The sequence below is a fragment of the Ornithorhynchus anatinus genome, chromosome 1, assembly GCF_004115215.2.
Source record: "Ornithorhynchus anatinus isolate Pmale09 chromosome 1, mOrnAna1.pri.v4, whole genome shotgun sequence".
Classification (NCBI taxonomy): domain Eukaryota; kingdom Metazoa; phylum Chordata; class Mammalia; order Monotremata; family Ornithorhynchidae; genus Ornithorhynchus; species Ornithorhynchus anatinus.
This window is the reverse complement of record NC_041728.1, coordinates 81828486-81855174: the sequence shown is the minus strand read 5'-3', so window position 1 is coordinate 81855174 and position 26689 is coordinate 81828486. Positions and strand designations below refer to the sequence as shown.

Sequence of the window (26689 nt, the reverse complement as noted above, 5' to 3'; positions counted from 1 at the left end):
TATAGACTTGATTTACTGGCCATAATAGAGTAAGAGTAGCAGTGGACAGTGGGATATAATGAGAAGCAGAGTGGCTCAGTGGAACGAGCACGGGCTTGGGAGTCAGAGATTGTGGGTTCTAATCCTGGCTCTGCCACTTATCAGCTGTGTGACTTTTGGCAAGTCACTTAATTTCTCTGTGCCTCAGTTACCTCATCTGGAAAATGGGGATTAAGACTGTGAGCCCCAACTGGAACAACCTAATTACCTTGTATCTACCCAGCGCTTAGAACAGTGCTTGGCACATAGTAAGTGCTTAACCAATACCAAGATTATTATTATTATTAATGGGTCTTGATACAATATTGCAAAGTATCAGAAGAAACATACAGTGTCCAACACAAGATGAGTTGCACAACCAGTGTTTTCCCTAATGGGGAGTTCTGCAAGAACTCAACCCCTTCACTGTAGGGCAACTGAGGGTTCTTTTCTTTATGTCCTTGCTTTTGATTCCTGACTATGCTCTTGACTCTGGTGTATTTACAGTATATTTTCAATTGTCAATAAATCAATCATATTTATTGAGTGCTTACTATGTGCAGAATACTGTACTAAGCTCTTGAGAGAGTATTCTATTACAGAGTTGGTAAACGTATTCCCTGCCCACAAGGAATTTACAGTCTAAGGAAAATAGAATTGTCTGAGTTACCTTTTAGACTGTAAACTTCTCAAGAGCAGGAACTATGCCTTTCACTTCTTCATTCCAGGTCCCTACTAGAGCGCACTTAATAAATACTGATGCTGCTGACAACTGGTTGGTACTTATGACCATGACCCCAACAAAGGTTAAGAGTGAAAAAAGTGCTCTTCAGTAAAAGGAGAATGAAAGTTGTCCTCAGACTGCTATCCCAAGTAAAAAAAGTTAAGTCTTCAGACAGCAGCCAGTAAATATTAACTTTAGCATAAAAGCCTCAAAGGTACTTAACAGATCACTGCCTTTCAGCCAAGCTCAAGAGAGGGTCCACCTGTTCATGGGAAAATCAGAGAGAGACATATAGATGCTTGGTGACATCTTTTACTATTTATTTATAATAATGTTGGTATTTGTTAAGCGCTTACTATGTGCAGAGTACTGTTCTAAGTGCTGGGGTAGATATAGGGTAATCAGGTTGTCCCACGTGAGGCTCACAGTCTTAATCCCCATTTTACAGATGAGGGAACTGAAGCACAGAGAAGTTAAGTGACTTGCTCACAGTCACACAGCTGACAAGTGGCAGAGCCGGGATTCCAACCCATGACCTCTGACTCCCATGCCCAGGCTCTTTCCATTTATGGTATTTTAACAGCCCCTAAGAGTATTACATAGTGACTCATCCACTGGGGCAATGGGGACATTGGCTTGCACCTGTGGATGCAAAGATACTGTTTTTGGGCTCATAGTCTCACTCATCCTAGGTCTCTGGCAAGGTCTGAACACTATCCAAAGAAGACAACAAAAGCCCAAGTCAGGTCATAACGAACAATCTGTTGCTTCTCCAAGCTCCCCCATGCACCCAAGTTCCACCTGGTATTCACACAAAAGACCTGCCCCCTCCTTGTTTTACATTCAAAATGTGTACCTGGCACCTTAATGATCCTGCTGTCTTTTTTTAAAGTTTGTTTAAATTAATGGTAGAAAAGAAATGTCATTATTGAAAAATCAAGCCATCCATTTGAATTATGATTTCCCTCACATTTAAGCACTTTTTCTTATAAATATGCTTCTTTTCTCTCTATGTTCCAATAAAAGTAGGAAATTAGGCAATCAATAAAAGATTGAATTGTGATACATACCACTCTCTTTTACCATTAGAAAAAATCTAAAATGTCAGTGTTTCTTAAAATCGTTTTAGAAGAAAGTGGAAAATGGACAACACAGTGTAAGTAAATTGGATGGCAAAGGGACAACAAAGTGTGTTAATATATTTCCATGGACAAATGTGTAAGATTATCTGACACCTTCAGTGTCACATCTTTGAACTATAATGGTTAATGCCACTAAATCACTGTTGAAGTTTTATTAGTCACTCAGTTAAAATACTAATAATAGTAGTGTTTGATGCCTTGTTATGACACATATTCTGAAAGTGATCTTTTGTCTATCCATGTTTTGTTGAAGTGTAAACTGCTGAGATAGCAGTCAATTGCATTTATTGAGAGTTTACCATATGCAGACCACTGTACTAAGGGCTCATGAGAGTACAATATAACAGAGTTAGTAGACACATTTCATTCCCATAGTGAGCTTACAGTCTAGAAGGAATTAAAGGTAGGATTAAGCTCTGCATTACTGAAAATTTTTGACTGTGTATAAGGTTTCCCAGGCATAAATTGACACAAATTGGTTTACTTCAGCTTTAAATAGTATATAGTACTATGCTGAAGTGGTAGAGCAATTAGTAATCATTTGTATGCTTGCTATATCTACTTTGTATTCTTCCTTTCACTCACTTTCTTGCTTCCCTTTCCCCCTTCCCCAACCTTCTATAATAACTTGCCTTTCTACCCATTTCATGTCTTCTTGATTAGATGCCGAGTAAAGGAGCGTTTGGATTTCTACTTTCGTGTATTAAAGATGACTAAATATAAGAGAAGGCTGAAATGTCAAGAACAAAGGCAACATTTTAAATATTACATTAAAAGAAAGCAATTTCAGGATACAGGACAGGAGACAAAGGATTCTCGCTACAGGAAGAAAACTTAAATGAGTAGCTTTGTCAAAGTAAAGTAATTCTTGAAGAAAGCATGAGTTAAAAGTGAGGGAGAAACAAAAGAATAAAATGAACAGTGAGATTCAGGACATTAACATCAAAGTACCTTTTCTGAGACCACAATTCATATCTACTGTAAGATTTAGGAGGTAGGGCTGAAGAAAGGTATGAAATTATGGTAGTTAAAAGGACAAGAATGCAAAGAATTTATACTATTAGGTGTTTCTGAATATTATTAAGGTTGAGACAACACAAGAGTTCATCTAAATTCTTTATTACAATGGTTCTCCATTAGTGTGCCACTCAATTCCATTTAGTGTGCTGGGAAATGACAAAGGCAATTTTCCTCTCTGCCTTTCTTGACCAGTTTCTCATACCGACCCCCACACCAATAACAGAGTGACTCCATCAAATTTGACAGGCAGGAAAGAGGGTGGATCATATGATGTGCATTGATAGTGACAGCAGGAGCGCTTAGTAGAGTGCTCTGCATACAGTAAGTACTCAATAAATGTGACTCGACATCTAATCATCTAATCAAGTGCTCAATAAATAAGACTGACTTAATGAATGAGATTATGCACTGGACAGCAGCAACAGCCTTTGTGCTGAAATTCTAAGGATTGACTGGCATAACTGGAGTCAAAAACGTTCAAGTGCTCTCTGCCCCAGTCAATCTAGCCTAAAAAAGGCCTACTTGGATCAGTACAGAACAGTAACAGTAACACCAGTGGGTTCTTTCGGGATAATGTAAAGCATTTATTAAGTGCTTACTACGTGCAGAGCACTTTACTAAGACTTTGGGAGAGTACAGTATAACGAGTTGGTAAACAAATTCTCTGCCCAAGCTAGTTTTCTTCTTTAACAATAATACTTAAGGATAGACATCACATAAGAAGAACTATTACAGTTGTATCATTGTTTAAATAGGTATTATCCAGGATGCAGCTGGTGCATGATGCAGCCATTCCCAAGAATACCACCCATGTTGTTTACTATCTAGTCCCTCACATACATCCAGCTGACTGATAGAGGTGAATCAATCTCACCCCAACTAGGTTGAAATGAAGCAAATGATTACTGGAGGAAATTCTTCAGACAATTTGTGTCAGATTTTCAAGGCAGTAAAGAGACCCCTGAATGGATCACTAAAGTGGTTGAACCTGCAGGACAACTAAATTTACAAATGGAGGTTGCAGATGTTGAAAAGTTAACTGCATTTAGAAAAAGAGTCAGTCAAAAAAGGATAGTAGCGAAATAGATGTTTATGGTTTCCAATAATGATAATAACAGTGGTATTTGTTAAGCTCTGGGGTTCCGTGGGGACCAATGTATTAAGTATTATTATTATTATTATTTGTGCTATTTGTTAATAATTATGGTATTTTTTAAGGACTTACTGAATGTGAAGCACTGTACTAAGCACTGGAGTAGCTACAAGTTTATAATAATAAGAATACTACTACTACTAATAATAATAATGGTATTTGTTAAGTGCTTTCTATGTGCCAAGCACTGTTCTAAATACTGGTGTAGATACAAGGTAATCAGGTTGTCCCACGTGGGGCCCACAATCTTAATCCCCATTTATGAAGTCCCACATGGGGGTTCACACTGGAAGTAGGAGGGAGAACAGGTATTGAATCTCCATTTTATAGATGGAGAAACTGAGGCCCAGAAACATTAAGTGACTTGCCCAAGGTCACACAGAAGGTAAGTGGTAGACTCAGGGTTAGAACCTCTGACTCCCAGGCTCATGCTCTTTCTACCAGGTCACAATGTAGGACTACCTAAAATAGTTTTGCATCAATTTTTCAAACAGGCAAATCTCTAATTCAACAAGACCTGAATCAACAGAAGAGTTCAAAGGTACATTGAAGTGTTCAGTAGAGTTATACTGATATGCAGTGCTTTATGGCTGTTCAGTGTAAATTAGACAAGTTCTTCACTAAATTTGAAAGACCATGAGCTGCCAAAAGAACAATCTGCAAAGCCTGTGTCTGCCCTAATTAACCTAACTAATAATAATAATAATAATGGTATTTGTTAAGCACTTACCATATACCAGGCACTATACTAAACTCAGGGGTGGATACAAGCAAATTGTGTTGGACACAGTCCCTGTTCCATGTGGGGCTCACCATCTCAATCCCCATTTTACAGATGAGATAACTGAAGCCCAGAGAAGTAAAGTGACTTGCCCAGGGTCACACAGCAGACAAGTGGCAGAGCAGGAATTAGAATTTATGACCTTCTACTCCCAGTCCCATGCTCTATCCATTATGCAACACTGCTTCTAAGCATTATTTACCCTATTGCTTTGAACGGTGCTTGACACATTGCAAAAGGAAGAAATACTATTATTATTTTTAAGCTGAGTGAGTAATAAAACTTCAACAATGATTTAGTGATTTTTACGATTAAAGTACATCAAAGAATGTCCTTTGGTTCAAAGATGCTGTTACTAAATTGGAGTTAAACTGCTGCTGCTAAATTGTGTTGGAGAATCTGATATACTTCGTCCATGCAAATACAGTAACACACCGTTTTGGCCTCTTGCCATCTAATTTATTCCTGTGCATTGCTCTCATCTCTCTTTGTCAAACCCTTACTTATGCCCACCCTCTTGCCTATGATTTCCTCCTCCTTCATATTCAGTCCATCACTCTCCCAATCCCCATAGCCCTAATCATAATAATAATAATAGTGATAATAGTACTTGTTAAGCAGTTACTATATGTCAAGCACTACTCTGAGGTCTGGAGTAGATACAAGTAGATCCCGGCTCTGCCGCTTGTCAGCTGTGTGACTTTGAGCAAGTCACTTAACTTCTCTGTGCCTCAGTTACCCCATCTGTAAAATGGGGATTAAGACTGTGAGCCCCACGTGGGACAACCTGATCACCTTGTATCCTCCCCCACGCTTAGAACAGTGCTTTGCACATAGTAAGCGCTTAACAAATACCATTATTATTACAAGTTAATCAGGTTAGACACAGTCCCTGTCCCACATGGTGTTCACACTCTTAATTCCCGTTTTACAGAAGTCCAGAGAAGTTAAGTGAGTTACTCAAGGTCATACAGCAGATACGTGGTGGAGCCAGGATTAGAACTCAGGTCCTTCTGACTACCAGGCCCATGCTCTATCCACTAAGCCACGCTGCTTCTCAAAATCATTACTAAAATCACCTTGTCCAAGAAGACTTTCACTTAACCTTTCCTCTCCCCACCCTAAACTCTCTCTTTTCTTTGTATCTATGTGTTTGAATCCATACCCCCTAAGCACTAAGTACCCATTCTCCCCACCTTCCCCTTACCCACCTGCCCATAGCACTTAGGTAAACATCCTTACACTTAATAAATGGTCTCAGACATGTAGTGTGGTGCTGTGCACACAATAAGTACTCGGTAAGTATCATTAATTGCCTGGTAGGTGATTTTTGCTCAGACACTAGTGGTTAAGAGGGGAAGGGTACGTTTCCATTTGCTGGACATAAGTGTGGGGTGTTTTCGCCATGGTGAGGATTTGCACCAAATATCTCTCTCCATCTCTCTTATTCACTCACTCACTGGCTTAGTCTCCTGTGCCCAGTGATATAAATTTTGTTAATGTATAGAAGAACTGGTTCAGTTTGTAGTAACAGAACAGAATACCTGTGAATCGCCAAAAGAAACAGACATCACTACACCCTCACCCATTTTCTAAACATTGTTGAGTCACCTTCACAGATTGCTGGGAGACACCTCCCCAACCCTCACTAAACTCTCTCGAATACCTTGCCTTCACTCCTTAGTTCCTCTGGTATTTCCGACACCCAGCCCAGGGTCCCTCCCACAGTCCACTTCCTCTGCTCCCAGGTAGCTGAACCCAGCTGGCAGAAATTCAGGCACCAGCCCAAGTTCTTCCAAGTTCATTATGTCCTGCTAGAACTTCAGTCCATTTCACAACCCTTCTTGCCTCCCTTACTGAATTCCATGTTTATAGCACCCCATTAACTCAACCAAACCTATAATTCTTTCCTTAAGCCCACTGCTCCCACTCCACCCAGAACCCTGAAGAACTAGTTTGCTGGAAAAACTGAATCAGTTGAGAGCTTCCTAAAGCTTCTCCCTCACCTCTGTATCCCAACTTTGTCTTTCCTCTGCTGTTTCTCAGGTGGCTTTCTCCTGCCTACTCAAAATCTACTCCCTGCTACCTGTACCACTAAGTCTACCACTTAGTTCCTAAAAGCTCTTATTCCCACTTGTTTCCCTTCCCTACCTGCTACCTTTATCCCCTCACTCTGTTGGCTCCTTCTGTTCCCTTTTAAACATGCACAAGCCTCCCACAGATTTGAAGAGCCATTTCTCAATCCTAGATCTATCAGTCCTTTATCCTATTCCTTTCCAAATTCCTGTGTCAGGAACTTTATATCCACTGCCTTCACTACAACCATGCTTTCAACACCCTCGCCCTTTCGAAACTGCATTTTAGGGTCACCAGTGACTTTCTTAAAACCAATTTCAATAGACTTTACTCTGTCCTAGTCCTCCTTGACCCTCTATCTGCACTGGGCACAGTGGATTATTATCAAGGCATCCATTCTGATGACATGGTACTTACATGGTTCTCCTACCGTGGACTATTCTTTCTCATTTTGTTTTCTGACTCCTTCTGCCTCTCTTCCCTTAACTCCGGGTGTCCCAAAGGCTCTGTTCTTAATCTCCTATTTGTCTTGCTTGAATCCTTCATATGTGCCAAGAACCATGTTAGAGAATAGACTCAGATCAGCCCCTGACCCACATGGGCTCAGAGTCTAAGAGGGAAAGGGACACAAGTTATTTTGTCTATATTTTTATTGAAGAAAATGAGACACAGAAAAGTAACTTTCCCGAGTTCACACATCTGGCAACTTGGGGATCTGGCATTAGAACCCAGTTATCCTGATTCTTTGACCTGGGCTCATTCCACTAGGCCACCCTTCTTTGGTTGCCATCTCTAAACTGACAACTTCCAAATTTACCAATCAGGATTTCCCATCAATTGATCAATGGCATTTATTGAGCCCTTGTTTATGCAGATGACTGTATTAAGTGCTTGGGAGAGTACAGTACAACAGACTTGGCAGAAATGTTCCCTGTCAGTCAGTCAGTCAGTCAGTCTTATTTACTGAGTGCTTACTGTATGCAAAGCACTGTACTAAGTTGCTTGGGAAAGTACAAAAATAACAATATAACAGACACATTCCCTGCCCACAACCAGTTTACAGTCTAGAGAGGGAGACAGATACAAGTATAAATAAAAAAATTGCAGGTATGTACATAAATGCTGTGGGGCTGGGGAGGTGGGTGAATAAAGAGAGCAAGCCAGGGTGAGCAGAAGTGAGTGGAAGAAAAGGAAAAGAGGGCTTAGTCAGGGAAGGCCTCTTGGAGGAGATGTTCCTTCAAAAAGACTTTGAAGGTAGGGAGAGTAGTTGTAGGTTGGATATGAAAAGGGAGAGTGTTCCAGACTAGAGACAGGACATGGATGAGAGGTCGGTGGCAAAATAGATGTGACTGTGTTACAGTGAGAAGGTTAGTATTGGAAGAGCTACATATGTGAGATGGGTTGTAGTAGGAGTGTAGTAAGATGAGGTAGAAGGGGACAAGGTGATTGAGTGTTTTAAAGTTGATGATAAGTAGTTTCTGTTTGATATGGAGATGGATGGGCAACCACTGGAGGTGTTTTTCAGGATCTGGAGGAGACCTGACCTGAACGTTTTTGCATCTAAATGATCGGGCAGCAGAGTGAAGTATGGACTGGAGTGGGGAGAGGCAGGATGCTGGGAGGTCATCAAGGAGGCTGATACTTTAATCAAAACAGGATAGGATAAGTGTAGGATATGTGTGATAGCAGTTTGGATGTAGAAGAAAGGGCAGATTTTAGTGACGTTGTAAAGGTTGAACCAACAGGATTCAGTGGTGGACTGAATATATGGGTTGAATGATAAGGAGGAGTCAAGGATAATGCCAAGGCTACGGACTTGTGAGGCAGGAAGGTTGGTGGTGTCATCTACAGTGATGGGAAATCAGGGGAAGGATAGGGTTTGGGTGGGAAGATAAATAATTCTGTTTTAGATATGCTAAGTTTGAGGTGATGGCAGGACATCCAAGTAGAGATGTCTTGAAGGCAGGAGGAAATGTGAGACTACAGAAAGGGAGAGAGATCAGGGCTAGAGCTGTAGATTTGGGAATCATCCACATAGAGGTGATAGTTAAAATCATGTGAGTAAATGAGTTCACTGAGGGAGTGGATGTATTGAAATATAAAAGAGGACCCAAAACTGAACCTAGGAAATGGCAGAGGAGCTCATGAAAGAGAATGTTCCCTTCCCACAACAAGTTTATAATCTAGAGGAGGAGACATATATTCAAATGCATAAATAATTTATAATATATAATTTATATGGGCACAACTGCTGGAGGGGTTGAGGGTGGGGCAAATATTAAATGCCCAAAAGTCACAGATCCAAGTGCATAGATGACTCAGAAGGGAGTGGGAACTGGGGAAACAGGGCTTAATCAGGGAAGACCTCATGAAGGAGATGTGACATTAAGAATGCTTTGAAGATGGGGAGAGTGGTAATCTGGTGCATATGTAGGGTGCATATGTTCCAGGCTAATGGGGGAATGTGGGAACGGGGTAGGTGGCAAGATTGGGGCACAGTGACCAAGTTGGCTCTAGAGGAGTGACGGTGTGGCTGGGCAGTAGTAGGAGATCAGTGAAGTGAGGTAGAATGGGACGAGCTCATTGAGTACTTTAAATCCAATGGTAAGGAGGAGTTTCCATTTGATGCGGAGGTGTATGGGAGCCATTGGAGGTTCTCGAGGAATGTGGGGACATGGACTGAACACATCTTGATGAAAGATGATCCGTACATCAGAGTGAAGTAAGACCTGGAGTGTGGAGAGATAGAAAGCTGAGGGGTCAGCGAGGAGGCAGATGCATTAGTCAATAATAATAATAATAATTATAATATTTGTTAAGCACTTACTATGTGCTGTGCAATGTCCTAAGCACTGGGGTAGATACCAGTTAATCAGGCTGTCCCACGTGGGGCTCACAGGGGCTCACAGTCTTAATCCCCATTTTCCAGATGAGGTAACTGAGGCACAGAGAAGTTAAGTGGCTTGCTCAAGGTCCCACAGCAGCCAAGTGCTGGAACCAGGATTAGAACCCACATCCTCTGACTCCCAAGCCCAGGCTCTTTCCATTGAGCCATGCTGCTTCTCAGTCAAGGTGGGATATGATAAGTGCTTGGTTCAGCATGGTATAGCAGTTTGGACAGAGAGGAAAGGGCAGATTTTATCAATGCTGTGAAGATAGAACAAACAGTATTTGGTGACAGATTATGGGTGGAATGAGAGGGATGAGTCAAGGTCAATGCTAAGACTATCGGCTTGTAAGACAAGAAGGATGGTGGTGCTATGTCCGGTGATAGGAAGGTCAGGGGGAGGACAAGATTTGAGTGGAAAGATGAGTTCTGTTTTGGACATTAATCATATTTATTGAACACTTACTGTGTGGAGAGCACTGTACTAAATCTAGGGAGATTAGAATAGAGCAGAGGCCGTCAGATTTGGTGAGAAGAAATTCATTGCTTATTTTAGAGAGGGCTGTATTCATGTAGTGAAGGGGATGGAAGCCAGATTAGAGGGGATCAAGGAGGGAATTGGAAGTGGAGACAGAGGCTGTAAACAATTCTCTCAAGAAGTATTATAAGGAATGATTTGAGGGAGGTGGGCTGAAAACCTGAGAGAGCCGTGGGGTCAAGGGATTTTTTTTTTGGATAGGGAGTACATAAGCATGTTCTTAAGCCACCAAGAAGGGAAAGAGGGATGGGGTGAGTGTTTTAATAAGGTATGAAGAGATGGGGGTCAGAAGCACAGGTGGAGGAGGTAGATTTAGAGAGGAGGAGAGCCATCTCTTCCAGAGTTCCTGCAGGGAATGTAGGGAGAGTTGAAGAAGATGGAGAGTTGTTGGGATTAGAGAGGAGCAGGGAAGAATTTGGAAAGATCCCATCTGATGATTTCAATTTTGTTGGAAATATCTGGCCAGGTCATTAAGCAAAAGAGATAGTGGGGATGGGAGGGCAGGAGGTTTGAGAAGGGAGTTAAATGGCTAGAAAAGCTGGCAGGGGCAGTGGTGTGGGAATGAAGGAGGGAAGGAAAAGTATTGTTGTCAAGCAAAGATGAAGATGTATCGAATGTAAAAATGATTTTAAAGTGGACAAGATCAGAGAAATGTCGGATTTCTGCCAACAGTACTCCACAGCTCGAGCAGAAGAGTAGAGGAAGTGTACTGTGGGGGTGATCCAGGGTTGTGGAATAGTTGTAAGAGGTCAGCAGAGGGACAAGCAGCGTGGCTCAGTGGAAAGAGCACGGGCTTTGGAGTCAGGGCTCATGAGTTCGAATCCCAGCTCTGCCACTTGTCGGCTGTGTGACTGTGGGCAAGTCACTTAACTTCTCTGTGCCTCAGTTCCCTCATCTGTAAAATGGGGATCAAGACTGTGAGCCCCATGTGGGACAATCTGATTCCCCTATGTCTACCCCAGCGCTTAGAACAGTGCTCGGCACATAGTAAGCGCTTAACAAATACCAACAAAGGATAGGGGAGCAAAGGGACTGAGTGCAATGGAGAGAGCATCGATTTGTGCGTCGAGAAGATAGTGTGAGTATGGAGACCAAATGGGGTTGGATGGCTGTAGCGTATTGGAGGGGGCCAAAATAATGGTGGTCTTGGTGGGGGAACAAGAAATACTTTCAGGGGAGTGGGTGTATGGGAAAGAGAGCAGGTGAGGAGGTTGTGGTTTGATAGAGAAATTTCAGAATTGGTACAGTGACTGGAGATTATACAGTCAAGTGGGTGCCCAAGCTGGCCAGTGTAAGAGGTGGGGTGCAGCAAAAAGAGGTCATTAAAGCAGAGGAATGAGAGGAGGGGGACAGTGGAAGGGTCAATGGGGACATCCACAGGGAAGCAGCATGGCTTAGTGGAAAGAGCCCGGGCTTGGGAGTCAGAGGTCGTGGGTTCTAAGCCCTCCTCTGCCACTTGTCAGCTGTGTGACCTTGGGCAAGTCACTTAACTTCTCTGGGACTAAGTTACCTCATCTGTAAAATGGGGATGAAGACTGTGAGTCCTGCGTGGGACAACCTAATTCCCTTGTATCTACCCCAGCCCTTAGAACAGTGCTTGGCACATAGAAAGCACTTAACAAATACCAACATTATTATTATTGAAGTCTCCAAGATCAATGTAGGGATGGAGAATCAATCAATTGTATTTACTGAACGCTTCTGCTGTTCAGAGGATTGTAATAAGCACTTGGGAGAGTACAATACAACAGAATTGGTAGACACATTCCATGCCCACAGTGAGTTTGCTATCTAAAGGGGGAGACAGACATTAATATAAATCAATAAATTATGGATAGGTAGATAAGTGCTGCAAGGCTGAGGGAGGGGTGAATAAAGGGTACAAATCCAAGTGCAAAGGTGACACTGAAGGGAGTGGGAGAAAAGGAAATTAAGGCTTAGTCAGGGAAGGCTTCCTAGAGAAGATTGGCCATCTGCCTCCACATCAAACAGAAACTCCTTACCATTGGCTTTAAAACACTCAATGAGTTCACCCCATTCTATCTCACCTCTCACCTATTTCACTGACCTCCTACGACAGCTCTGCCTGGACATTTCACTCCTGTAGCACCAGCTTACTCACTGTGCCCCAATCTCACCTATCTTGCCTCTGACTCCTTTCCCACATCCTCCCCCTTCCCTGGGCTCCTTCCCCATCTATATACTCCAGCCCACAACTCGCCCCATCTTCAAAATATTATTAAGGTCACATCTCCTCCAAAAGGCCTTCCCCAATTAAGTCTTCTTTCCCTCAACTTCCTTTTCCTCCTGTGTCATGTATGCACTTGTGTCTGTTACCTTTGGACATTTGATAATTGCCCCACTCTCACCTCATAGCATTTATACACATATCTTCAAATTATATATTATAAATGATGTGTCTGTCTCCCTTTCTATACTGTAAATTCATTATAGGCAGGGAACAAGTCTGCTAACTCTGTTGCATTATACTTTCCCAAGCACTTAGTACAGTGCCCTGCACATAGTAAGTGCTCAAAAAATACCACTGATAAATTGCCAAATCTGGCTCTGCCAAGCACTTGCTGTGTGAACTTGGACAAGCCGCTTAATGTCTCCATTCCTCAATTACCTCACCTGTAAAATGGGGATTCAATACCTGTTCTCCCTCCTATTTAGGTTGTGAACCCCATGTGAGTCAGGGACTGTGTGTGACAATCATCCTGTATCCTCCCCAGCTCTTAGAACAGTACTTGTCACTCATGTGTAATTGTGTATTTGTGTTTATCTCTTATATTAGACTGCACTTTCTCTATAAATACTTACCCCACCTAGTAAGATTCTGTACTCACAATGAGCATGTGGTACCTACTTTTGTTTGGGTAATGATTTACCGCTGTTTGCTTACTTCCAACAAGTAAAGAAGGAGAAACAGGTCTCTCTGTTGCCTTGATCTTGTAATGTTTGAAAAGCATCTTTGTTAAAAATTTAGAGTACTTTGTATTATCTCTTGTGGTTTAAAAGTCTAGTCAATAATTCATTTACCACTTTAAAGAAACATTCCAATTATACACTGTTTACAGTATTTTCCTAATCTGCAAACACAGAATTAACTTCAGCTGTGCTCCTTAATGTCCTCAATCATTTCATTATCTAACTCACTTCTCAAAAGGAAGTTTTTAGGACGTTTTATTAAACAATATGTATGTATATATGTTTTACTCCACTCTCAGAATTAAGGAAAATATTTAAAATGCCAAGAAATAACCTGGACTTTAATTTTATTTAAAGTTATTTGACAAGACATTTTTCTCCCTTAAAGATTAGCCTGGAAGAAGTTGAAGAATAAACTCACTGAGAACACTTGAAAAATTACATTTGTATGAACACAAATGAGTATATAGAAACAATAAATTTAGGGAAAATCCTAAAGTGGTTATTAATACTGCATCTTTCCATTTAATGTGAGCACTTGCATACCCTAAGTGCTCATTAAATACCATTTATTACCAAGTAGAAGTGACCAAATGTGCTCAATTTATAGGAACTAAACACTACACTAATGAGAAATATATAATTATCCTTGCATTTGTAAATTTACAAAGTAAGATTTTATTTTCAGTAATTCAAAAGAAAAGCTGTCATCACTGACCTGCTTGGGTGATGGCAGACTGTCATACTGGGCAATAATTACAGAAAGGATCTCACAATTCATAAGGACCATCAGGATCATAGTTCTCATCAGGCCTTCATTATTAAAGCATTCCATTCATTCACTAGTATTTATTGAGCACTTACTGTGTGCAGAGCATGCTACTAAGCACTTGGAAAGTACAATTCAGTAGCAAAGAGAGACATTCCCTGCCCACAATGGGCTCACAATCTAGAAGGGGGGAGACAGACATCAAAACAAGTAAACAGGCATCAAATAAATAGAATTATAGATATATACATATATACATGAGTGCTCTAGGGTGGGAAGAGGAGGGTAGAGCAAAGGAATCGAGTCTAGATGATGCGGAGGGGAGGGGGAGCAGAGGAAAAGGAGGATCTAGTCTGGGAAGGCCTCTTGGAGGAGGTGAGCCTTCAGTAGGGCTTTGAATGGGGAAAGTATGATTGGCAGATTTGAGGAGGGAGATCGTTCCAGGCCAGAGGTAGGACTTGGGCCAGGGGTTGTTGACGAGACAGGCGAGAACGAGGCATAGTGAGAAGTTTAGAACCAGAGGGGAGGAATGTGAGGGCTGGGATGAAGATGGGATGTGAGGTAAGAAGAGGCAATGTGATGGAGAGTTTTGAAGTCAAGAGTGAGAAGTTTTTGTTTGATATGGAGGTTGATAGGCAACCACTGAAGATTTTTGAGGAGGGAGGAGACATGCCCAGAATGTTTCTGTAGAAAGATAATCCAGGCAGCAGAGTTTTTTTCACTGTAAATCGGGCATAGGTGACACATTGATGTAAGGGATATATGTAGGCAAGTAAATTACATGGAGGGCCAGGAATGCTTATTAAATCAGTGTTCTGTGCACAATAAGTGCTCAATAAATACAACTGATTGACTTCTAGGTCTCATTAAAATCACATAAAACCCTTATTTCCCCTACTCCCTCTCCCTTCTGTGTCGCCTATGCACTTCCATCTGTACCCTTTAAGCACTGAATATTTACGCCAACATCATCCCCACAGCACTTATATACATATCTGTAATTTATTCTAATGTTTCTCTCTCCCTCTCTCTCTTTCTCCCTCTCTCCCCAAACTGTAAACTCCTTGTGGGTAGGGAATGTCTCTACCAGTTCTGTACTTTGCCAAGCTCTTAGTCAGAGGGTCATGGGTTCTGATCCTGGCTCGTCCACTTGTCTGCTGTGTGACCTTGGGCGAGTGACTTCACTTCTCTGTGTTTCAGTTACCTCATCTGTAAAATGGGGTTTGAGTTTGTGAGCACCACATGGAACAGGGACTGACTCTCTCCTGATTTGCTTGTATCTACTGCAGTGCTTAATACAGTGCCTGACATTCAACAAATACCACGATTAAGTGCTTAGTAAAGTGCTCTGCACATAGTAAGCACTCAACAATTACCATAATTAAGTGCTTAGTACGTGCTCTGCACACAGTTAGCACTCAATAAATATGATTGAATGAATAAGGGTTCCAAAAATACCATTGATTGATTGGAGGCAGACTGTGCCTGCTAACCATTAGTGTGGAGGTAGATGGGAAAGCACTGGTGGTTCTTGAGGAGTGGGGAAACATGGACTAAATATTTTTGTAAAAAAAGTGATCCAGGATATTAGAGTGAAGCATGTTCTGGAGTGGGGAGAGACAGGAGGCAAGGAGGTCAGCACGGAGGCTGGTGGGTAATCAAGGAAGAGTAGGAGAAATGCTTGGATTAATAATAATGATGGATTAAGATGTAAGAGTTTGGATGAAAAGGAAGGGCAGATATTAGCAATGTGGCAAAGGCTGAACTAACAGGATTTAGTGACAGACTGAATACGCAGGTTGAATGAGAGAGATTAGTTGAGAATAACACCACTATGGACTTACTGAGACGTGAAGGATGGCGATGTTGTCTACGGCGATGGGAAATTCTGGGGAAGGACAGAATTTAGGTGGGAACATAAGGAGTTCTGTTTTAGACATGTTAAGGTTGAGTAGAGATGTCCTGAAGGCAGGAGGAAATGAGAGACATCAGAGCTGGAGATGTAGATTTGGGAATCATTCACATAGAGATGAGGTAGTAGAAGGCATGTGAGAGAATGGGTGTATAGATGGAGTGAGTTTAGATGGAGAAGAGGAGGGGACCTAGAACTGAGCCTTGAGGGACTCCCACAGTAGGAGGATGGGAGGCAGTGGAAAAGCCTGAAAAAGACACTGAGAATCAGCTACCAGAGAGATAGGAGAAGAACCAGGAGAGGACAGGATCAGTGAAGCCAAGGTTAGATAATGTTTCCAGGAGAAAGAGGTGGTCCACAGTGTTGCGGACAACTGAGAGGTGAAGGAGGATGGTGGGGAGAGTGCTGGTCTGTCATTTATGAAGGGAGAGGGAGGATGTGGGTAAGGGGTCAGCTGAGAGATGGAAAAGATCAAGATACATACAGGGTGATGTTACAGGAACGAAGTGTGCCATCATTTGCCACAATCATCCCAACATTATGATTTAGATTAGGTAGCCCTTCTTGGAGAGGTAGGAGTTTGAAGACTAACTTGCAAAGAGGTACATGCACTGCAAATTATCGTAGGCTTGCAGTGCAGCATTTACTTCAGATTGGGTTCAGACTAAGTTTCCCCAGAAGCAGCAAAAATCTGTACCCCATTCTTATCTCCCAGCTGCTGACCTCTTATTCATGCCTCCATCCTGCTTGGAAGCCCCCCCCCAGATTCATGCCCAGTTGCTATGCGCCCTTGGTCAAGTCACTTGACTTCTATACAGGTCAATTTTCTCATCTATAACATGGGAATTAAATACCTGTTCTCCCCTCCCTCTTAGACCATGAGGTCTCATGTGGAATAGGGACTGTGCTGATCTCACTGTATTGTAGGTAGCCTAGTTTAGCTTGGTGCTCAGCACATAGTGAATGCTTAATAAATATCACTATTGTTACTACAGCTTTTCCCATCTTTTTGAAATTGCAACTCCAGGGGACTTTCTCCAGTTAATTTCTAATCCCCTCACTTGAAAACTCCCAACTTCCATTTAAGACATGCATCACCTAAGCACTTACAACCCCCATAGCTTGTGTACATATTTTATATACTGTATTATTCCTTCATATTTGTAATTTTATGTGTCTTCCCTAAAATAGTAAATAATAATGATAATAATTATTATGACTATGGTATTTATTAAGCATTTACTCTACATCAAGCACTGTACTAAGTGCTGGAGTATATACAAAATAATCAGGTGCCTCATGGTGATCACATTCCAAGTAGGAGGGAGAACAGGTATTGAATCCCCATTTTGCAGATGAGGGAACTGAGGCAGAGAGAAGCTAAATGAGTTGACCAGGGTCACATAGCAGTTAAGTGGTGGACTCACATTTAGAACCCAAGTACTCTGACCCCTGGGTCCATGCTCCTTACACTAGGCCATGCTTCTATTTCTTTAAGGGAGAAGTAACTGCCTACTCAATGCCTTGTACTCTTCCAAACACTTACAACAATGTTCTACACATAGTTAGGTGCTCAACAAAGCAGAGAGACCTCGTGGAAAAAGCACTGGTCTGGAAATCACTAGACATGGGTCCTAATCCTGATGACCTTGGGCATAAGCTTTTATCTTCTCGGTACCTAAATTTTCTCATCTGTAAAATTCAACACCGGTTCTCCCACCAATTTGACTGTGATCCCCCTATGGGACAGCGACCATAGGCGACTAGATCATTTTTGATCTGCTGCAAGCGCTTAAGTAGCAATTGGCATATATTATTCACTTAACAAACACCACTAGTATTACAAGTGCTATTGATTACAGAGTTGTCTAATAAGGCTAGAGATGACTTTCAGATCTTTCCTACCTAATGCTCCTGTATAAGACCTTCTCACTGTGACTCGTTCTCATCCATCCCGCCATCGACCTCTGGCCCATGTCCTAATCCGGGCCTGGAATGCCCTTCCTCCTCACATCCACCAAACTAGCACACTTTTCCCCTTCAAAACCCTACTGAAAGCTCACCTCCTCCAGGAAGCCTTCCCACACTGAGCCCCCCTTTACCTCTGCTCCTCCTCTCCTCCCCATCACCCCGACTCCCTCCCTTTGCTCTATCACCTCCCTGCCCCACAGCACTTGTGTTTATATGTTCATTTTTATTATTCTATTTATAAATGATGTGTATATATCTATAATTCTATTCATATTGATGCTTTTGATGCCTGTTTACTTGTTTTATTTTGTTGTCTGTCTACCCCATTGTAGACCGTGAGCCCGTTTTAGACTGTGAGCTTGTTCTTGGGCTTGGATTGTCTCTGTTGTTGAATTGTACATTCCAAGGGCTTAGTACAGTGCTCTGCACACAGTAAGCGCTCAGTAAAAGTGAATGAATGAATGAATTGGGTAGGGATAGTCTCTGTTGCCAAACTGTACTTTCCAAGCCCTTAGTACAGTGCTCTGCACATAGTAAGCACTCAGTAAATACGATTGAATGAATTGTACATTCCAAGGCCTTAGCACAGTGCTCTGTGCACAGTAAGCACTCAGTAAATAGGATTGAATGAATGAATTGGGTAGGGGATTTTCTCTCTTTATTGCTGTATTGTACTTCCCAAGCAGTTAGTACAGTGCTCTGCATACAGTAAGCACTCAATAAATACAATTGAATGAATAAATTGGGTAGGGATTGTCTTTATTGCTGTATTGTATTTTCCAAGTGCTTAGTACAGTGCTCTGCATACAGTAAGCGCTTAATAAATATGATTGAATTATTGAATGAAAGATTGCAAATTTACCTCAGCTGCTAAAACTGAGGGGGGAGAAGAAATTAGGGAAGAAAGCTTCAACTGACTTGAGAGGGGTTGTTTTTGAAGCCTTCCACCTTGCCGGGTGCTCTGTCAGCAGCTTCCCCCGTTTAGACTGTGAGCCCATCGTTGGGCAGTGATAGTCTCTATCTGCTGCCGAATTGTACACTCCAAGTGCTTAGTACAGTGCTCTGCACATAGTAAGTGCTCCATAACTACAATTGAATGAATTATTCTAGGCCTCCCTCCACCCAAGACGACCTGAAGGTGTCACAGTGTGGCTCAGTGGAAAGAGCCCAGGCTTGGAAGTCAGAGGTCATGGGTTCAAATCCCCTCTCTGCCCCTTGTCAGCTGTGTGACCTTGGGCAAATCACTTGACTCTCTGTGCCTCAGTGACCTCATCTGGAAAATGGGGATTGAGACTGTGAGGCCCATGTGGGACAACCTGATCACCTTGCATTCCCCTCCCCACCCTCAGTGCTTAGAACAGTGCTTGGCACAGAGTAAGCACTTAACAAATGCTATCATAGAGAAGCAGTGGGGCTCAGTGGAAAAAGCATGGGCTTGGGTTCTAATCCCAGCTCTGCTGCTTGTCAGCTGGATGACCTTGGGCAAGTCACATCACTTCTCTGGGCCTCAGTGACCTCATCTGGAAAATGGGGATGAAGACTGTGAGCCCCACATGGGACAACCTGATCACCTTGCATTCCCCTCCCCACCCTCAGTGCTTAAAACAGTGCTTGGCACAGAGTAAGCGCTTAACAAATGCTATCATAGAGAAGTAGTGGGGCTCACTGGAAAAAGCATGGGCTTGGGTTCTAATCCCAGCTCTGCTGCTTTTCAGCTGGATGACCTTGGGCAAGTCACATCACTTCTCTGAGCCTCAGTGACCTCATCTGGAAAATGGGGATGAAGACTGTGAACCCCATGTAGGACAACCTGATGACCTTGAATCTCCCCCAACCCAGCACTTAAAACAGTGCTTTGTACATAGTAAGCGCTTAACAACATTCAACGTTATTGAATGCCCTCCCTCCTCACGTCTGCCAAACTAGCTCTCTTCCCCTCTTCAAAGCCCTACTGAGAGCTCACCTCCTCCGAGAGGCCTTCCCAGACTGAGCCCTCCCTTTCCCTCTACTTCCCCTCCACTTCCCTCTACTCTTCCCCCTTCCCTTCCCCTCAGCACTGTGCTCATTCTTGTATATTATTTATTACCTTATTTATTTTGTTAACAAGATGTACATCCCCTTAATTCTATTTATCACGATGATGTTGTCCTTTTTTTGTTTTGCTCTATTCTCTGTCTCCCCCGTTTAGACCATGAGCCTGCCATTGGGCAGGGATGGTCTCTATCTGTTGCCCAGTTGCACATTCCAAGCACTTAGTACAGTGCTCTGCACCTAGCAAGTGCTCAGTAAATATGAATAGAGAAGCAGCGTGGCTCAGCAGAAAGAGCACAGGCTTAGGAGTCAGAGGTCATGGGTTCTAATCCCGGCTCCGCCACCTGTCAGCTGTGTGACTTCGGGTAAGTCACTTCACTTTTCGGTGCCTCAGTTCCATCTTCTGTAAAATGGGGATGAAGACGGTGAGCCTCACGTGGGACAACCTAATTACCCTGTATCTACCCCAGTGCTTAGAACAGTGCTCGGCACATAGTAAGTGCTTAACAAATACCAACATTGTAAATATTTTATTACCCTATTTATTTTGTTAATGAGGTGTACATCCCCTTGATTCTATTCATCGTGATCAAGTTGCCTTGTTTTTGTCCGTCCATCTCCCTTGATTAGACTGTGAGCCGTCAGTGGGCAGGGATGGTCTCTATCTGTTGCCGAATTGTACATTCCAAGTGCTTAGTGCAGTGCTCTGCACATAGTAAGTGCTTAACAAATACCAACATTATTATTATTATCTTGATGAGGTTGTTCTGTTTTTGTTTTGTTTTGTTGTCTGTCTCCCCCGTTTAGACTGTGAGCCCATCACTGGGCAGGGATGGTCTCTATCTGTTGCCAAATTGATCATTCCAAGTGCTTAGTACAGTGCTCTGCACATAGTAAACGCTCAATAAATACTTAATAAATAAAGCCTCATGTGGGACAACCTGATTACCCTGTATCTCCCCCAGCGCTTAGAACAGTGCTCTGCACATAATAATAATGTTGGCATTTGTTAAGTGCTTACTATGTGCAGAGCACTGTTCTAAGCACCACAGTAGATACAGGGTAATCATGTTGTCCCTCGTGAGGCTCACAGCCTACATCCCCATTTTACAGATGAGATAACTGAGGCCCAGAGAAGTGAAGTGACTTGCCCACAGTCACACAGCTGACAAGGGGCCGAGCCGGAATTCAAATCCATGACCTCTGACTCCCAAGTCCAGGCTCTTTCCACTGAGCCACGCTACTTCTCTAAATCAAGCCTCACGTGGGACCACCTGATTACCCTGGGTCTCCCCCAGCGCTTCGAACAGCACACTGCACATAGTAAGCACTTAACAAATCAAGCCTCACGTGGGACAACTTGATGACCCTGTGTCTCCCCCAGCGCTTAGAACAGCACTCTGCACACAGTGAGAGCATGGGCTTTGGAGTCAGGGGTCATGAGTTCGAATCCCAGTTCTGCCCCTTGTCAGCTGTGTGACTGTGGGAAAGTCACTTAACTTCTCTGTGCCCCAGTTACCTCATCTGTAAAATGGGGATTAAGACTGTGAGCCCCACGTGGGACAAACTGCTTCCCCTGTGTCTACCCCAGTGCTTAGAACAGTGCTTGGCACATAGTAAGCGCTTAACAAATACCAACATTATTATTATTATTATTAATAAATCAAGCCTCAAGTGGGACAACCTGATTACCAGTGTGACTGCGGGCAAGTCACTTCACTTCTCTGTGCCTCAGTTACCTCATCTGTAAAATAGAGAATAACTGTGAGCCTCACATGGGATCAACTGATTACCCTGTATCTCTCCTAGTGCTTAGAACAGCGCTCTGCACATAGTAAGAGTTTAATAAATCAAGCCTCGTGTGGGACAACCTGATGCCCCTGTGTCTCCCCAGCGCTTCGAACAGCGCTCTGCACATAGTAAGTGCTTAACAAATCAAGCCTCACGTGGGACAACCTGATTACCAGTGTGACTGCAGGCAAGTCACTTCACTTCTCTGTGCCTCAGTTACCTCATCTGTAAAATGGGGAATAACTGTGAGCCTCACGTGGGATCAACTGATTACCCTGTATCTCTCCTAGTGCTTAGAACAGCGCTCTGCACCTAGTAAGCTAAATAAATCAAGCCTCACGTGGGACAACCTGATGCCCCTGGGTCTCCCCCAGCGCTTAGAACAGCGCTCTGCACACAGTAAGCGCTAAATAAATCAAGCCTCACGTGGGATTACCTGATGACCCTGTGTCTCCCCTAGCGCTTAGAACAGAGCTCTGCACAAAGTATGCGCTTAATAAATCAAGCCTCACGTGGGACAACCTGATTACCAGTGTGACTGCGGGCAAGTCACTTCACTTCTCTGTGCCTCAGTTACCTCATCTGTAAAATGGGGAATAACTGTGAGCTTCACGTGGGATCAACTGATTACCCTGTATCTTTCCTAGTGCTTAGAACAGCGCTCTGCACCTAGTAAGAGCTTAATAAATCAAGCCTCACGTGGGACAACCTGATGACCCTGTGTCTCCCCCAGCGCTTAGAACAGCGCTCTGCACAGAGTAAGAGCTTAATAAATCAAGCCTCACGTGGGACAACCTGATGCCCCTGTGTCTCCCCAGCGCTTCGAACAGCGCTCTGCACATAGTAAGTGCTTAACAAATCAAGCCTCACGTGGGACAACCTGATTACCAGTGTGACTGCGGGCAAGTCACTTCACTTCTCTGTGCCTCAATTGCCTCATCTGTAAAATGGGGAATAACTGTGAGCCTCACGTGGGATCAACTGATTACCCTGTATCCTTCCTAGTGCTTAGAACAGCGCTCTGCACAGAGTAAGCTAAATAAATCAAGCCTCAGGTGGGACAACCTGATGCCCCCGGGTCTCCCCCAGCGCTTAGAACCGCGCTCTGCACATAGCAGGCGCTTAGCAAATACCAACATTATTATTCCTATTGAATGAACGAAAGATTATGAATGAATGAATACGAATGAATACGGTTGAACGAGTGAATGAACGAAGGATTAAGGGGCGGGGAAGCGGAGGCCGCGGCCCGGCCGGGTGACGTGCCGGGGGGCGGAGGCCCGGGCGGGCCGGTCCTGGGGGGGGCGGGCGCGGAGCGGGGCGGTTTCCTTGGCAACGGCGGCGCAGCGCCCGCCTCCCCCGCCTCCTTGTCTCCGCTTTAAAGCGCAGTTTTGCGCGGGCGGCGGCGCTGGTCGTTCTGCGCCTTCCCGGGCCCGCGGGGCTGGAGCCAAGCTCGCCCAACCCAACCCAACATGGCGGTCGCGGCGCAGGCGGAGCTGCTCATCGGCTGGTGTATTTTCGGCCTCCTTTTGCTGGTAGGACTCAATCCTTCGTTCAGCCCTATTGATTGAGCGCTTACTGTGTGCAGAGCACCGCACTAAGCGCTTGGAAGGGACAATGGGGCAACAGAGAGGGACCATCTCTGCCCTATTTATTCAATAGTATTGATCGAGCCCTTCCTCTTTGCAGAGCACTGCACTAAGCGCTTGGAAGGGACAATGGGGCAACAGAAAGGGACCATCCCTGCCCTGTTTATTCAATAGTATTGACTGAGCGCTTCCTCTGGGCAGAGCACTGGACTAAGCGCTGGGAAAGTACGATTGGGCAGCAGAGAGGGACCATCCTTCCCCTATTTATTCAATAGTATTGATTGAGCGCTTGGAAGGGACAATTGGGCAACAGAGAGGGACCATCCCTGCCCCATTTATTCAATAATATTGATTGAGCGCTTCTTCTGTGCGAAGCACTGCACTAAGCGCTTGGAAGGGACATTTGGGCAACACAGAGGGACCATCCCTGCCCTATTTATTCAATAATATTTATTAAGCTCTTATGTGCGGAGCACTGGACTAAGCGCTGGGAAAGTACAGTTGGGCAACAGAGAGGGACCATCCCTGTCCCATTTATTCATTCAATAGTATTGATTGAGCACTTCCTCTGTGCAGAGCACTGCACTAAGCGCTTGGAAGGGACAATTGGACAACAGAGAGGGACCATCCCTGCCCTATTTATTCAGTGGTATTTATTGAGTGCTTCTTCTGGGCAGAGCACTGGACTAAGCGCTGGGAAAGTACGATTGGGCAACAGAGAGAGACCATCGCTGCTGTATTCATTCAGTGGTATTTATTGAGCGCTTCCTCTGTGCAGAGCACTGGACTAAGCGCTTGGAAGGGAAAATTGAGCCATAGAGAGAGACAATCCCTGCCCCATTCATTCAATAGTAATTTATTGAGTGCTTCCTCTGTGGAGAGCACTGGACTAAGCGCTTGGAAAGTACGATTGGGCAACAGAGAGAGACCATCCCTGCCCAACCATGGCCTCACAATCCAGAAGGGGGAGGGGACAGACCTCAGCAGAGCCCTGTCCACAGTGCTTAGGGTAGTACCCTGCAGTAGAACTGGCAGTTGATCCCCCGGCCCAAAATTCATCCAATCGTATTTATCGAGCGCTTACTGTGTGCAGAGCACTGGTCTAAGCGCTTGGAATGGACAATTCGTAAACAGATAGAGACCATCCCTGCCCAATTCATTCAGTTGTATTTATTAAGTGCTTACTCTGTGCAGAGCACTGTACTAAGCGCTTGGAAAGTACAATTCAGCAACAAACAGAGACAATCCCTGCCCAACTATGGGCTTGTAGAGTCAAAGGGGGGAAAGGTGGGGGGGGAGCAGACTTCAGCAGAGCCCTGTCCACAGTGCTTAGGACATTACCCTGCAATAGAACTGGCAGTTGCTCCCTGGCCCAAAATTCATTGTCGTATTTTTTGAGCACTTATTGGGTGCAGAGCACTGGACTAAGCGCTTGGAAAGTACAATTCAGCAACAGAGACAATCCCTGCCCAATCAAGAGTTTATAGTGTAGAAGGGGGAGGAGACAGACCTCAGCAGAACCCTATCCAGAGCACTTAGGAGAGTACCCTCCAACACATCTGGCAGACACTCCCCCGGCCCAAAATCCATTCAATCGTATTGACTGAGCACTTACTGAGTGCAGAGCACTGCACTAAGCACTTGGAAAGTACGATTTGGCAACAGACGATCCCAACCCAACCACGGGCTCCCAGTCTAGAAGATGGGCTCGTTCTTCCTCCTTCGGGCAAGGACACAGTATTGAGGCAGGAGTGTGGCGGGAAGAGGTGGAAGGGGGAAAAGTAATAATAATAATATTTGTTAAGCTTAGTACAGTGTTCTGCACACAGTAAGTGCTCAATAAATACGATTGAGAAGCAGCGTGGCTCGGTGGAATGAACCCGGGCTGGAGAGTCAGAGGTTGTGGGTTCTAATCCCTGCTATGCCGCTTGTCAGCTGGGTGACATTGGGCAGGTCACTCACTTCTCTGGGCCTCAATTCCCCCATCTGGAAAATGGGGAGTAAGACTGAGCCCCCAGTGGGACAACCTGATTACCTTTTATCTACTTCAGAGCTTAGAACTGTGCTTGGCACATAGTAAGCACTTAGTAAATACCATTATTATTATTTTTCCCCCCTTCCACCTCTCCCCGCCAAACTCCTGCCTAAATACTGTGTCCTTGCCCAAAGGAGGAAGAACTCAAGCCAGTCTTATAGATTATGAGCCCGTTCTTGGGCAGTGGCTGTCTCTATCTGTTTCTGAATTGTACTTTCCAAGCGGCTAGTACAGTGCTGTGCACCCAGTAAGCACTCAGTCAATACAATTGAATGGATTTTGGCCTGGGGAGCATCTGCCAGTTTTGTTGCAGGGTATTCTCCAAGCGCTTTGGACAGGGCCCTGCTGAAGTCTGTCTCCTCCCCCTCCTACACTACGAGCCCGTTGTTGGGCAGGGATTGTCTCCATTTGTTGCTGAATTATACTTTCCAAGTGCTTAGTACAGTGCTCTGTACAGAGTAAGCGCTCAATAAGTACAATTGAATGAATGAATGCCCATAGCAAGTGCTCAGTAAATAGCACTGATAGGGAGAGGGGAAGTTGGTCCATCATTTTGGGTCCTAACTGGTTGCCCACGGGGATTCCCGAAGCTTGCATACCCACTCCCACTGCATTCCCTTTTCATTCATTCAGTCGTATTTGAGCACTTAACTGTGTGCAGAGCACTGTACTAAGCCCTTGGGAAAGTGCAATACAGCAGTAAAGAGTGACAGTCCCTGCCCACAGTGAGCTCACAGTCTCGGGGGGCTGGGGGAGACATACATCAATACAGATAGACATCAGTATAAATAAAATTGCAAATATTTACATTGCTGGTATGTACCTTTAAGAGAGATACTCCATCGGTCTCATAATGAAGTAACTGGTTGACCTGTTAGCTCTCATGACCTAGATGGCATGTCTAGCCCCTGTTTAGTGAGTCATTTATCGTGAAATAGGTCATGGGTACCTCTTATTCAGATCATCCTAAATTCCTCAAATATTTCTACCTCCTTTTCACTAGGATATCCTAAAATAGTTTTGGAAGTCTGAACTACCTTCCCCCCCTTTTTACTTTTTTTCCAAACAAAAATGCCAACTTAAACTCATTAAATTTGTTTCTGTCAGGCTTTGGAACTAGTTTTTGACCCAGGAATAAATGTGGGCACAGTAGGGCTTGCAGAGAAGTTAAATCTTGGCTTGCAATTAAAGATGTGTACTCAGCTGTGTGGCTGTTGTCATGTGACTTCCATATAATTCATTTCTTAGTTTCACTTTGGTTCTGAAGACTTTTTAAAGGAAGAGCTCTGACTTTTTACTGTACAATGTGTTTATTGCTAAA

At 43.8% G+C, this 26689-nt stretch overlaps 1 protein-coding gene across 2 annotated transcripts in view; it reads left to right on the top strand.

Moving 5' to 3' along the window:
• The first annotated feature begins 23098 nt into the window (after positions 1-23098).
• The window catches only part of LMBRD1 (LMBR1 domain containing 1), a 128035-nt gene continuing 124444 nt past the window's right edge, over positions 23099-26689 (top strand). The window contains exon 1 of one of the 2 annotated variants that reach the window (XM_029066607.2): positions 23099-23279. In XM_029066607.2, the coding sequence (XP_028922440.1) occupies positions 23217-23279 (63 nt within the window). In that variant the 5' untranslated portion in view covers positions 23099-23216. The remainder of the gene's footprint in view (positions 23280-26689) is intronic. The other variant, XM_029066599.2, reaches the window with a different exon arrangement.